General features: G+C 49.9%; 2 protein-coding genes across 4 annotated transcripts in view; one reads left to right on the top strand and one right to left on the bottom strand.

Moving 5' to 3' along the window:
- Window positions 1-60: 60 nt before the first annotated feature.
- LOC125948867 (uncharacterized) lies at window positions 61-3,168 on the top strand. The gene is made up of 5 exons (XM_049675369.1): window positions 61-114; window positions 513-710; window positions 789-1,247; window positions 1,339-1,899; window positions 1,999-3,168. The coding sequence occupies exons 2-5, from the start codon at window positions 615-617 to the stop codon at window positions 2,368-2,370; spliced, it is 1,488 nt and encodes a 495-aa protein (XP_049531326.1). The 5' UTR covers window positions 61-114; window positions 513-614; the 3' UTR covers window positions 2,371-3,168.
- Window positions 3,169-3,182: 14 nt separating this feature from the next.
- The window catches only part of LOC125948434 (otoferlin-like), a 19,037-nt gene continuing 7,518 nt past the window's right edge, over window positions 3,183-14,701 (bottom strand). For all 3 annotated transcript variants that reach the window (XM_049674494.1, XM_049674477.1, XM_049674485.1), the window contains exons 8-14: window positions 14,503-14,659; window positions 12,033-12,219; window positions 11,590-11,962; window positions 6,559-9,817; window positions 6,145-6,391; window positions 5,213-5,979; window positions 3,183-5,117 (exon numbers count right to left, since the gene is read on the bottom strand). In XM_049674494.1, coding sequence (XP_049530451.1) covers window positions 4,937-5,117; window positions 5,213-5,979; window positions 6,145-6,391; window positions 6,559-9,817; window positions 11,590-11,962; window positions 12,033-12,219; window positions 14,503-14,659 — 5,171 coding nt within the window. In that variant the 3' untranslated portion in view covers window positions 3,183-4,936. The remainder of the gene's footprint in view (window positions 5,118-5,212; window positions 5,980-6,144; window positions 6,392-6,558; window positions 9,818-11,589; window positions 11,963-12,032; window positions 12,220-14,502; window positions 14,660-14,701) is intronic.

The following is a 14,701-nucleotide window of genomic DNA, read 5'->3' on the forward strand; positions in this document are numbered from 1 at the left end:
ATTTGGTGAGGCCGCCACAGGCTGCTCGCACGCCACGTGGCGCAGGTATTAACTACTACTGCGCTTGTCCGAAGGAGTTAATCTTTCCGCGAATTCTTCAACTCATATACACCAGTAAGTTATTCTGTACGTGAACGATTCGCTGCTGCTTCGTCTCGGCTTACACCAGGGATCTCAAACTCATATTACCATGCGCACCGTAGTTGACAGTGACAAGCAAGCAGTGGGCCGCATCACGTATAGAATATTTTCTAATTCAAATTTAGGATCACTGTCGTCACTGCAGTTAAATTACCAATTACCAAACACAACATACATATGAACCGCGAGTTTGAGAAACCCCGCCTACATTGTCTTTTACATGCACAGCTAGACCACCCCACCATATCATACACACGCAACGGGGCTTATCATCTGGGGTTGATAAGCGACAACGCGTAGTCCATTGCTGGTGGTGATTAGATAGCGACCCGGCCCTGGGACACATTAACAGTTGTTCCACGTTATTCCAGTTTCCACTTGCATTTTAGTGGCTTGCCATACGGTGTTGGTGATAACAGCGACGACTCATCGGCTTGGTACCATAGGAAACGAAACCGGATAGCCTGCAAATCATGAGCAGCGGCACAGCGGCGCGGAAAAATAGGGTGCAGTTCACTAAAATGTCCTGTTACCTGTGCAGTGAGTGGCTTAGTGATGAGATGGTCGAAGTGAGTCGCCGAGTGTGTCGGTGTGGCCGACCTACACTTTCCCCAATCACCTAACCTGGCTATCAATTAACGCAACAGGAGCACCTGCAGGAGTGTAGCCGTGCGCTGGAGACGTGTCCAGAGGGCTGCGGGTTGCTGGTGCTGCGGAAGGATCTGGCCGCCCACCGGAACCGCTGCACGGACGGTTTTAACGAGCCACCCATCACTAGCATCAGTTTGGGTAACGTACTGGCAGCGGCATCGGCACCGGAGCCATGTCAGACGCCATCTCGAGGCTCGAACGGTTCAGTAACGCTGGACGGCGACGGCGTCGAGGCGCTGCTGCATGAGCTGCGCTTCGTACACCGTACGCTCGGCGAGGAGGTGCACTATCGGGCGAATCTGCTAGATCGTACAGTGCGGTTAGAACAGCGACTCGAGTTGGCCAACAAGTGGACGATCAAGGTGAACGACGCTTTGGTCTCGGTCAACAAGCTGGTGAACGGTGAAATCGAACGCCGCAACGCGGTCATGGAGAATCTAAACGAGCGCCAGAAGGTACGAGGCACGCAGAGAAAAGAGGGGGGGGGGGGGGGTTTGGGTGAGAGACGAATCCAAAAAGAGTCGTTGCTTTCCCTTGAACGCGTAGCTGTTGGAATCCTCGTACCAGCGTACCATCATCACCACCGATTCGACCGAGCTCCCGAGCCCCAACGGTAGCCGGGCGTTGGAGTTCAGCGGTGAGACTGGCGCTGCCGCTGCTATGAGGCCACCCGACGCGGCGCCACCATCGTTAGCTACTCGCCGTTGGAGTGCTATCGCGGCAGGGGTGCTTGCACGCAGCCAACTCTGTGGTAACCCGAATGATCCGGTTCAACAGCTAGTAGAGCAGCTGATCGAAGAGCAGACGAAAACATCATGCCGGGTGCAGGAGGCGCTCCAGCAGACGTTCGATGCAGCCGAGCGGCTCCAGCGGATGGAGCATCAAGTGGAGCGGTACCGCCGCGAGACCTACTACACCAAGCAGCGGCTGGACGATCTGCAGACCCAGCTGCTGCACGAGGCCAACCAGCGCACGCTCGGTGCGACCGACGGTCGGATCGTGTGGCGGATTGGTGACTTCGAGCAGAGGTTCGTCGAGTCGCAGCAGCACGATATTATGATGAAGGGTCCGCTCTTCACCAACCAACCGTTCGGCTACGTACTGCAGGTATGCCTCCTACATCCATCCATCCATCCATCCAAAACCGATCGGAAACCCCGTGTTTTCAGCCGGCCCTTTGTTTCTATTTTCCTCGCTTTTGCACAGCTCGAGGTAAGCCTATACGGTATCGGTACCTGGCGCGGCCGGAACGTACTAGTCGGGCTGACCGTGCTGAATGGACCGAACGATCCGCTGCTCGAGTGGCCCTGCAGGTTACCGGGGACGGTGACGCTGCGCGACCAGCCGGTTAACCGGGCAGCCGCTCGCGACATCAACAAGTCGATTCTGGCCAAACGACAGAGCCAGCATTACACGCGGCAACAGTTTGTCTACATACCCCACGATACGCTCCGCTCACAGCACTTCATCCGCGACGATGCCATTTTCTTGGAGGTGGTGCTCGATCGCACCACAGAACCGCCATCCACACAAGCACTAACACCGCCACCAACGTCGGCAGGGTCTTCGTTCACTTAAGAAACGTCCTTTTCTCGAAGCCCCTTCAAAATGGATCAGACGATGAAATAGGACCATTTTAATGTTTCAATTATTAGGACGTTAAATTCCCGCAGAACTTTAAGGCAAACATCAAAATAGGCATACACGGCAGAGTGGGAAACGTCTCTCGTCGCGTCTTCTCGCCCTCGATAACCAGAAGCACTCGTGCATCGTGGCTTTGGTTGGTTATTGGCAGTCGGCGCGTGTCGCGTTGCACTGCACTTACTCCGTGATCACACTTCGCTGATGCAGTGATCCACAGTTACGTGATTGATTTCGGATCACACGCCGGGGTCACCAATAGTTCTTTACAACCTTTTCATGTAGAATATATTCTGGGATAATGTTTTATTACTTAACTTGGATTGCGATCGAACATCGATCAGTAACGACTCTTACTCGGTCGGCGGATGAAAAGCGAGTGCCGTTACTAGTATGCAGAGATGTTGGTGACCATTATTCTCCCTCTTGGAGTGCCGGAAAGTCTACTACAATGCCATTTGGCATCAACATTTTCGCATTGTTTATGTACCCTCAGAAACTGGGTTTTTGCCCAAAAGATCGACTTTTTGAACTGTTTTGATGAAACATATGACGTTTATTCAATCGAAAAGTTAGGGTTGATTGTTAAAAAGTCAATACATCTTTAGAAATTGAAAAACAGTGAAAAATTGTTGGAGATGATATTTTGTATATCAAAAGAAATCTATCAGGAACGATTTTGGCTTAAAATGGACTAGGGCTTAGTTTGCCTAGTAGTCCTATTTCAGTGTCTATGGTCAAATAAATAAAATGAATGATGATTGCACAGAAATATAAGTGAACGCATAATTTTTTTAACAATTGAACCATTGAAACAATAGAGACCAATTCGTTCAAGTGATCCTATTTGTGTTTATGAGTGTATGTGTGTATGTGTGTGCTTCCTTTTTTCCTGTGGGGTGATAAAACAGTAGTTAATTTCATAACAGGGCCTTTTAAATATCGGTGTGATGAGTTGAAACTGGAATTTGCTAGCTACTCTCACTAGCATATACGATACCTACGGGCTAGTAAACTGCTAAGGAACCTTTACACACGCTACCTTATGTGTACCCCTTGTCCGTGTGTGTAACCCCTTGTCCAGAGTATAATATATTGGCGAAAAATGTACCGTAGCCCTAGAAAACATTCGTTACGGTTTGCTGATCCCATGTTCTTAGCTACGCACGATAATAAAACGGCGGAAAATCATAATTATCTTCAAAATTGGTCTCGTCCACCAATACTTTAGCTGATTAAATTCCTGCATTCTCTATGGTTTCATCAATTTCTAGCCATAAAATCTCATAGTGTTGACGCTAGAAAATAGAAATTACCACCATGCATTACCATAGATTTGTATAATTTGAACAAGCGGTAAGAGACACAGAGAGAGAGAGAGAGATAGAGAGAGAGAGAGAGAGAGAGAGAAAGAAAGAGAGAGAGAAAGAGAGAGAGAGAGAAAGAGAGAAAGAAAAAGAAAAAATGATTGTGGTGCCTGGATCGCCGCGGCGTACTAGCAATGGCGATTTACTACATCTCATCTTCCTCCATTGCTAGTGCCATTCCACATACCTAGACACTCCACGACGCCACTCATACCCGCACGCGCACACACAACTAGCTAAGGGTGCAACTATGCGAGTACAGATATGGAAGGTGATTGGTACGCAGGGAGAGAGTTTGATTGGGTGGGAGATGGCAATAACAGGTGTAGGACGAGGTCGGTAAAGGTCGGTAAAGGAAATGGGAATATGTGTGTCTAGGTGGATGCTGGGTATATTGGGGCAGCTCGTAGGGTAAAAGTTCCTGCTTAAAAAAGCAACCGGTGCATATATACCATCTTGCTTGTGTCGGTGTCGTTGGCCGACGATGTTTAGATGTTTAAATTACTCTTTGTGATTGTGTTCCCTTAATAATTTGTACGTGTAAATTGATATTGAGATAAGTGGGTGCTGAGTATGTCTATATATGCATATATACACGTACGTACATCTGTACGTGTGTGTGTGTGGGCGTGTGTTTTTTGTGTTAGTATATGTATATCTTTATCTCTGTATATATGTATAATTTTCTATTATGCTGTTCTAGTCTAACTCGCGTGCTCGGTGTACACGGTGTTCTGTTGTTGTGTTCATACCTGTATTCCTACCGTAAAGTATGGCCGAGTGGCCTCCCTATCTCCCTCCATAATCGTTTCCCACCTCTCTGGCCATATATCCTCTTTCCAAATCCCCGGATGCCGGAAGAACCATGAACGGAATAACAAACATTACAAAAACAAAAGAGCCAAATTTGATGAGCTCTGGTGTGTCTGTGCGCTATACGAGGTGCGGCCGCACCCGTCGCCTGTACTGGTCACTGTCTCTGGTGTAAAGTGCGACGGTATCGGAGCTAGATTAGGACCGAACTCGAAGCCTGGAGTCCCACCCACGAGACTTTCGAAGTGGTTTCGAGTTCGAAGCGTGCAGTAAGTGCGCGTGTGTGTGTGTTCGGCCAGAAGGACGTCCGCGTCATTGTGGCCTTAGGCGCCTAGTATCCGCTTGACTGAGTAGCCCGGTATGGCGTAGAAGAACAGCAGCAGCAGTAGCGCCAGCCCGAGTATGACGAAACCCTTAATAATCTTCCACTTGTAGTTGTGCCAGATGATGTACCGGACCGATTTGAGTGGGTTGAGAAACCACATGAAGGAAGCATCCGGCCGACTAGTGAGCGAGAACAGAGAGACCGAGAGTGAGTGGGCGGAGGTAGGAAGGTGCGATACCTGGTAGTTAACTGGCTGACTGGCTAGGGTACTCACTTGGGCTTCTCGAGCGGATCGGGCTCGTTGCGACCGTAGCCGGCTGGGTTCTTCTCCGCCTCGTCGCGGGTTAGCAGGTGGATCTCCGCTTCGACCTTGCCGGTCAGCTCCATCTCGTCATTCTCCTTCTTGATGAAGAACGGCCACCATCCGCGGACACGCTTCTGCTTGAAGATGTTGACCGTTGGCACGCTGTCGGTGCGGAGCATATCGAGCGTGCAGAGTTTGGAAGACTTGGCACCACGCGGGAAGCGGTTGAGGTTGAGCGAGATCGCACCGAGGAAGTCGTCGGCGGAAAAGTGGTCCGCGTCCCATACTTGTAGCTCGAGCCGGGCCGGCATCTTCACCTCCGTCTCGTCCCAGCTGAACAGTGACTCCTTGCGTGACAACACAATCCGCTCCTCGGCCGCGAGGTAGTCGAACGGAAAGATGAAGCGCCAGTTGAAGTTCCCCTCGCCGGTCAGCGACCGGTAGTGAATGTCGGTCGCCTGCGCATCCTGCGGTCCCTTCAACCATCCCTTCACATAGATGTCCGACATCTTCTCGCCGGTGAAGAACGCGTCGTCCTCCAGCACCACGTCGTCAGTATTCCAGATGATGACGCGCAACTCGTACGTACGGGGCTTCCGGGGCGAAATGTCGACCGGTGGCCCGGGCAGCGGCATATCCATCGGGAACAGGTCGACCCACATCTCCAGTTTACCCTGCTCGATGCCCGGCTTGTCCGCGTTGTACAGCGACCGCGACTCGATGTGCTCCGGTACGATCTGCGGTGCGAAATGACAAGAGATCATTGATGGTGATCGGTGATCAATAATACGCTGCTCCTCCTGCAGATTTACTGATGTTCTAGTACTTATTTACTGCTAGTACCATTTACTCTATGCTAGTGTATTTACTGCAAGTACGCGTAGTAGTGGCGGTCCTTTTACCTTGCAGCCGAAACGCGGCATCTCCTCCCAGCGGTGCAGAACGGCCAATGCCAGGTGTTCGTCCCGGTACTTGATCGAGGCCGGGTTGCTCCAGGTCTGGATTTCATCACCGGTAAACACGAAGCAGTACCGGCCGATGGTGACGCGATCCTGGAAGTACTGGGGTGGTTCCAGCTTGTTCTCCTTGCATAGCTTCGTCAGTATCTGGGTCGGCTTCATCGGATCGCGCCAAATGTTGTAACCAGAGCTGCCAATGAGAGACAGAGAAACAGAAAGAGAGAGAGAGAGAGAGAGAGAGAGAGAGAGAGAGAGAGAGAGAGAGAGAGAGAGAGAGAGAGAGAGAGAGAGAGAGAGATATAAAGTGCGATGCCTATGAGTATGGAAAGTGTCGTCCTCGCGGTCGTAGCGGCTTACTCTTCATAGCGGCTTGCGATGCCACACATCGCCCGATGCTTGCTGTAGAAGCGATTTTCCAGGTCGATGCGCGTCTCACCGATCAGATCGTCCGAGCCAACGAGATCCCAGTCGTAGATCTGCACCGTCAGCATCGAGTCCTGCGGGAAGGTCGCCTCAATCTCGAAGCACTTGCCGAACACCGGGTTCAGCTGCTTGCTGACGTAGCAGTCCTTGTCCGAGATGCGTTTGGTGCCGAGTTGCAGCACCACGTACGGGTCCGCTTTCCCGTTCAGGTCCATCGGGTGCAGATCGGTCGCCTTGACGATGTACACGCGCACCAGCACGTGAATCGGATCGTTCAGCGGCAAAGTAGGTGTGAACGCTGGCTCCAGCCCCTTCTCGATCGGCAGCTTGTACACCTTGAGCGCCCCCTTGAAGTAGCCGACAATGCGCGTCTCGTCCTCCGTGCTGTCGCCCGTTTTTTTGCCCCGGTACAACGGGAACGCCAGCAGCCATTCCTTGAACTCCCGGTACTCGGGCAGCGACTCCAACTCGCACGGATAGATCTGGCAGGTGGCGACGCGACTACCTGCGATAGTGCCCGGGACACCACCGCCCCCACCGCTACCATTGGCTCCGTGCAGTCTCCTCGGTGTCGGTTTGGGACTCAGTTTCGACACCAGCTTCGACGTCCGGACGCCCAGCTTCTTGCCGTCGCTACCACTCACCTGAGCCTGAAAACCACCACTACCACCACTACTACTACTACTACCAGTCGCGCCCACCGACAGCTCACCGATGGCCGTCGCCGCTCCCCCGGCTGTCGTGTAAGACGCATCGAATGGGCGTTTCGCGGAGGACACCTTCATGGATTCGATCAGCCGCTCGTAGGAGAGAAAGTACTTTGTCCACCAGTCCTTGCTGGACTCGTCGTCGTCCTCCGCCTCGAGCGTTTCCTGCTGCTCTAGCAGGTGCTTCTTCTTCTGCTTCTTGGTTGGCGCCTTACCGAAGGGTGTCTTGCAGCTGGTGGCAGCGGCGGCGGCCCCACCACCGCCCAAACACACCGCCGCACCGTACTGTGTTAGGTTCTCGTTCGACCAGGAGTTGAGAAGTGCGATCTCGCTCTCTGTGTGATGGTGGTGGTGTTGGTGCCCGGTGCCTCCACCATGTTGCGGTTGAGCCGTAACGGGGGCCGCACCTTCTCCTCCTCCTCCTCCCTCGGTGGCACCATCCAACGAGGCGTGGTCGGCACCCTCGTGCTGGTTTCGCATCAGCATGATCTGACCGTGCTGGTTGTAGCGCTTCGGGTCCTCCTTCAGTGCCGGTCGGTGCATGTAACGATGGATGGAGGTGATCTGGTGCGTACCAACCAGCGTGTAGCGACCAAACGAGCGGCAATCGACGGCCCGGATCGTGATCGGCGGTGCGTACCGCTCCTCGATCGGCAGCTCGAGGTCGAAAAATTTGAGCATACCAGCAAAGTTGGGATTGCGTTTCGCATTCTGGATAATGCTGGAGCTGAGGATCTTGCCCGAGCACTCGATGTCGATGCGCGGTTTGTCGACCGTCATGAAATGGACGCGCTTAAGGTCGCGCAACCCCCAGAACAGCACCTCGATACGGAAGCGGGCCAGATTGGGCCGTACATCACGCGGTACCGGCAGAATCGCGACCGAGGAGGGTACCGTCATAGCGGTCCCTCCTCCTCCTCCTCCTCCTCCTCCTCCTCCTCCTCCACCACCACCACCACCGTGCGTGACGTACTTCGGGTCTGACAGACGTGGCACATCGTCGGATCCGAGCTCCAGCATCTCGAAGGCGGCGAGCAGTTCGCCAGCACTGTCAAGCCCGCGCGTAATATCGAACCACTCGAGCACCGGTGTGGTATAGTGGTTCTCCTTCAGCTTGATGCGCGGCTTCGCCAGCGCCCGTCCAATAAACTCCGACTTGCCAACCTTGTCCTGGTCGTAGATGTCGATCACGATCGTCGGCGGATCCTTCCGGATTTCCTCCTTCGCGCCGTACAGCACGATCTCGTCGAACAGCAGCAGCTCGTCCCAGGTCGGGCTGAGCGTCTCCTCGATCACCTGCGTCACCTTGCAGTGCTCGGTCACGTATACCGTCGCGTATGGATCGCTCAAACCGGACGCATCCGAGCCGATGAGCGAGCGGGCCTGGTACAGGTGGGCCCGCAGCTGGAACGCATGCTTCTCGATGTAGTGGATGGTGGTCGGGGCCGGCAGCGTCGGTTTGTCCGCGTTCTTCAGCTCGTGCAGCAGCTCGTAACCCCGTGGTAGCCCCGAGTAGAAGTACTTCTTGTGCTTTAGCGTACCGAGCCAGAAGTAGAGATGCAGCTTGGCACGAACGTGCCAACCTGCCGGACCCTCCGCCTGCCGGCCCGGCAACTTCAGGAAGACAGTCTGCACCTTACCGCACTGTGCGCCCATCTCCTCCTCGAGCGTCGAGTAGATGAGGTCGCGAGCGCCGACCCGGTGGTACGCGACTCGCTTTCCATTCGCCACCATCCACACGAACACGTCCGGAAGCGCGTGCTGCGGATCGTCGACCAGGAACTTGAGCCGACCGAGGTAGGTCTGGGCAGTCCGGTAACGTTCCCGCATTGAGCTCTTGGTGACGAGGGCGCGCAGGTTGCGCGCCATATTGCCGATCGCTTCCAGTTCGCGCTGGCACAACTTGATGCGCTCCTTGTCCAGTTTGGTTTTACCGGTGCCCGGCCCCACCAGGGCCCCCTTTGTGATCATCACGTACCGGCCGCAGCTCGAGGCGACCTCCTCCAGCACTGCCCTCAGCCGTACCTCGGCCGTCGGATCCTCATCCTCCAGCAGTAGGTGCGTTTCGGCAAGCCCCACCTCCAACCGGTCGACGATCTTGCCGATCATGTTGCTGTTGTACATGCGCCGGCGCAAATCCGGGAAGGTGCAGCGGACGTCCATGCATGGCTTGTAGTCCCAGTACGGCAGGAAGAAGTGGCTCTTGTCGTGCGTGATCGGTTTGCAGGCGCTGGTCGTGCTGTTGTACGCGGTCGTATCGATGGACAGCAGCTCACCATCACCGTCGTCGTCCAGTGCGCTCGTGGCGCTCTCGTTGTGCCCGTCCAGCGAGTTCCCTGCGTTACCAATGCTCAGCTCGAAGTAGACCAACCGGTCGCACACCTTCCGGTCCAGCATCGATGCCTCTAGGACGGTCGCGAACAGCACGAACACGTCGCTCTTGCAATACGACGACTCGCAGATTGGCAGCGTTGACTCAACCTCCACTGTAAATCAGGGGGAATCAGAAGGAAAGGCTGAATGTACGCAAAACAGAACCATTCTAACCATTCTAACTGTGTTTGCTCGTTCAGCATTAACAGGTCGGTGAGATTAACATAATCGGTGCGGAGTTCTAATTCTAACACTACAACGAATATCTTCACTGAGCCCAAACGGGCAAGTTTCATCCCTACAAACGGCGAACGGTGAAGAGCGCCGACATCGTTGATTTTCTGCTTCCATTGAAAAAAATCTGTCCATAAAGTGCCCGAGAAATTTTCGCAGAATTGGGCCCAAAGAAAGGCCGGTTTCAAATGTTTACGCTTGGTAACGTTTCACTCAGATCACGTTACTCTTCAACCTCCCATCGTTGAAGATACTTGTTCGATCAGTCATGTACAATTCTTCGTATGGGATGAAATGACACAACATTTAATACCCACAGATATTTCGATCCGTCTGTTTTCACCAATCACAAAAGATTAAAGGGGGGGCTTTGGTTACTTCGGGCCAAAAAAAGGCGAATTTTTGACGATTTTTGGCGAATTCAACCTTATTTTTTCAAAATAATTTAATATTAAATTACAACTTTTCAAGAATATTTAGTTGTATTTTTGGGAAAGATTTGGTGAAAAATACGTTGATGGCATACAATTTAGAAAGGCAAATTTGTAAAAATGTACTTTTTGTGGTGCCAATCATAGTCATGTAATATTCTTTAGTTAGATCATAAGTTCGTCCTGGTAGCCCCGTCGAGTTTTTGTAGAATTTCCCATTTTTAGTTTTTTTTCAGATTTTTGAAGTTGAGAAACTCAGGCTTTTTTCGATGTTGCCTCAAAAAACTAGTTTTATATAATTATTTTAAAAAAACTCAACAATTAAAAAACTCGATGGGGCTACCTGGCAAATAGTGTACAGATTATATGTTCAAAATTTCAAATCGATCGGTCCAGTAGATTTTATGTTACGATGGGCACCGACTTTGAAAACGTAGGTTTTGGGAATCGTAATTTAAAGTTGCGAGATGCTTTGAGGCTTGCATAAAAGGCGGATTTGCAAAAATCAACATCTTTGTCAGTTTGGCTTTGATTGATCCCAAAATTTTACACAATACTCTTGAAAAGATAAGCACTCATAAAAAAATGTGGTAAAAAACCAAAACATACACCTCAACCGATTCAAATAATTTTAGCGGTTATCCATTTCAAAATTTTGCGTTAGATAACCGATAGAATGAGCCGGACACAGAAATACATGTGGAAAGTGGAGGAGGGGTGGGGGAGGGAGCGAGTACATACCTAGTACATCGCTTGTACCTCCCCCCGTCCCTTCCAGATAGATAAAAAGAAGATTTAGACATAATAATTGTCCCAAAAACATACACACCTATTCAGTTAAATATCTCTGAAAAATACATTATAAACGTTAAATAGTGGTATTACGGAAGAGGGGAGGGGGATGCCATTACATTTTCACTGTCGAAAGATAATATTTGGGTAGTTTCTCGAACCATAAATTGATTTAATCTCATGTTTAAGGTTCTGGTTCATTCCACCGGTTATTTAACCCCTAAATTTTGAAATGGTTTGTCACTAAATGTATGCAATTAGAACTGGAAAGCCTACCGAATCGGTTGAGGTGTATATATTGGTTTTTTACCAAAAATGTAAAAAGTAAATGCAAAGAAATGAAATAAAATACCGAAGCTCCCCTTTGATACAGATTGCTGTACATTAGCGAAGAAGGGCATGAATGGAATGGTTGGCCCAACCCTTACCGTTCTTGTCGGTGAATAGTTCGACGTTGTCGGTGATCTCGGTACGGATGGCAATAAGCAGGCGAGCCCGGTAGCTGACGCCCTCGCCGAGCCCGGTGTTGAGGTTCGAGTGCTGGTCAAGCAGGTTATAGTCGCGCGTCGAACCATACAGATGCACGAACGAGGGACCGTAGGTCGGCAGGAAGCCCTTCTCACCGTCGTTCGAAATCTGCTTCAAGTCGATGTAGTGCGTACCGATGATCGACGGTTTCATCGGGTCGGCGTCGCGCAGCTGGATCTTGATGCGCTGGCACAACGGCGGAAACATCTCGGTAAAGACGAGCTGCTCGTTCCACACCGGGCTGTACGATGCTTTCTTCACGTTCGTCTTGCCCTGCAGAACAGTCAGAGAGACGATCACTACATCGAATGATTTGCTGGCGCAACATACACCCATAACTCACCGTGAGGCCGGCGAAGGACACTTGCACATACGGGTTGACCAGATCCTTCGCCTCACCCGTGAACGCCCGCTTCACATTCGCCATGATCGAGGAGTTCATGCGCGGCAGTCCGTCCGCCCGGTACACTTTCACGATGAACTTGGCCCGCTGCCGCTCGATCGGCACACCGTCCGGCAGCAGCAGGTTCCTGTGCAGACATCGAGAACCAAAAGACAGACAGAAAAAGAGTTTGTGTGTGAGAGGGTAAGAGAAAGACAGACAGATAGAGAGAGAGAGAGGGAAAGAGAGAGAGAGAGAAATAGGCAGAAAGAGACAGAGAGAGAAACTTTCAGATCCGGAAGCGGAAGAAGAAGAAAAAGAGGTAAAAAACCAATATATACACCTCAACTGATTCAAATAATTTAAGCGGTTATCCATTTCAAAATATTGCCGTTGGATAACCTATACAATGAGCCGGACACAGAAATACATGTGGAAAGTGGAGGAGGGGTGGGGGAGGGAGCGAGTAAATACCTAGTACATCGCTTGTACCTCCCCCCGTCCCTTCCAGATAGATAAAACGATGATTTAGACATAATAATTGTCCCAAAAACATGCACACCTTTTCTGTTAAATATCTTTAAAAAACAGGTAAAAAACCAAAACATACACCTCAAACGATTCAAATCATTTAGCGGTTATCCATTTCAAAATTTTGCCGTTAGATAACCAATAGAATGAGCCGGACACAGAAATACATGTGGAAAGTGGAGGAGGGGTAGGGAGAGAGCGAGTACATACCTAGTACATAGCTTGTACCTCCCCCCCCCCCCCCTTCCAGATAGATAAAAAGATGATTTAGACATAATAATTGTCCCAAAAACATACGCACCTTTTCAGTTAAATATCTTAGAAAAATACATTATAAACGTTAAATAGTGCTATTACGGAAGAGGGGAGGGGGATGCCATTACATTTTCAATGTTGAAAGATAATATTTGGGTAGTTTTTCGCACCATAAATTGATTTAATCTCATGTTTAAGGTTCTTGTTCATTCCACTGGTTATTTAACGGCCAAATTTTGAAATGTTCGGCCCCTGAATGTATGCAATTAGAATCGGTTAGCCTACCCAATCGGTTGAGGTGTATATATTGGTTTTTTACCAAAAAACACATTATAAACGTTAAATAGTGCTATTACGGAAGAGGGGAGGGAGATGCCATTACATTTTCAGGTAAAAAACCAATATATACACCTCAACCGATTCGGTAGGCTAACCGATTCTAATTGCATACATTTAGGGGCCGAACATTTCAAAATTTGGCGGTTAAATAACCAGTAGAATGAACAAGAACCTTAAACATGAGATTAAATCAATTTATGGTGCGAAAAACTACCCAAATATTATCTTTCGACAATGAAAATGTAATGGCATCTCCCTCTCCTCTTCCGTAATAGCACTATTTAACGTTTATAACGTATTTTTCAAAGATATTTAACTAAAAAGGTGTGTATGTTTTTGGGACAATTATTATGTCTAAATCATCTTTTTATCTAGCTGGAAGGGACGGGGGGAGGTACAAGCGATGTACTAGGTATGTACTCGCTCCCTAACCACCCCTCCTCCACTTTCCACATGTATTTCTGTGTCCGGCTCATTCTATCGGTTATCTAACCGCATAATTTTGAAATGGATAACCGCTAAAATTATTTGAATCGGTTGAGGTGTATGTTTTGGTTTTTTACCCATTTTCAATGTCGAAAGATAATATATGGGTAGTTTTTCGCACCATAAATTGATTTAATCTCATCTTTAAGTTTCTGGTTCATTCCATCGGTTATTTAACCGCTAAATTTTGAAATGTTTGGCCCCTAAATGTATGCAATTAGAACCGGAAAGCCAACCGAATCGGTTGAGGTGTATATATTGGTTTTTCACCGAAGTAGAAGAAGAAGAAGAAGAAGAAGAAGAAGAAGAAGAAGAAGAAGAAGAAGAAGAAGAAGAAGAAGAAGAAGAAGAAGAAGAAGAAGAAGAAGAAGAAGAAGAAGAAGAAGAAGAAGAAGAAGAAGAAGAAGAAGAAGAAGAAGAAGAAGAAGAAGAAGAAGAAGAAGAAGCAGAAGCAGAAGCAGAAGCAGAAGCAGAAGCAGAAGCAGAAGCAGAAGCAGAAGCAGAAGCAGAAGCAGAAGCAGAAGCAGAAGCAGAAGCAGAATCAGAAGCAGAAGCAGAAGCAGAAGCAGAAGCAGAAGCAGAAGCAGAAGCAGAAGCAGAGGCAGAAGCAGAAGCAGAAGCAGAAGCAGAAGCAGAAGCAGAAGCAGAAGCAGAAGCAGAAGCAGAAGCAGAAGCAGAAGCAGAAGCAGAAGCAGAAGCAGAAGCAGAAGCAGAAGCAGAAGCAGAAGCAGAAGCAGAAGCAGAAGCAGAATCAGAAGAAGAAGAAGAAGAAGAAGAAGAAGAAGAAGAAGAAAAAGAAGAAGAAGAATAAGAAACGTACGCTTCGATATCGTCCGGGTCCTTCTCAGACTTGGGTGGCACCTTGACCGTGTCACCCTTGCCGATGATACCGACGTCACACTTAAGGTAACCCTTCGGGCCGGCCGCAAAGTCCTCCGGATCGGACAGCAGGGCCCATTTGTGGTAGAACTGGTGGTCTACGAGGTGGGGGTTCGGCGGGGGCGGAATTGAAGGGGTCG

Source organism: Anopheles darlingi, chromosome X (assembly GCF_943734745.1).
Source record: "Anopheles darlingi chromosome X, idAnoDarlMG_H_01, whole genome shotgun sequence".
Taxonomy (NCBI): Eukaryota; Metazoa; Arthropoda; class Insecta; order Diptera; family Culicidae; genus Anopheles; species Anopheles darlingi.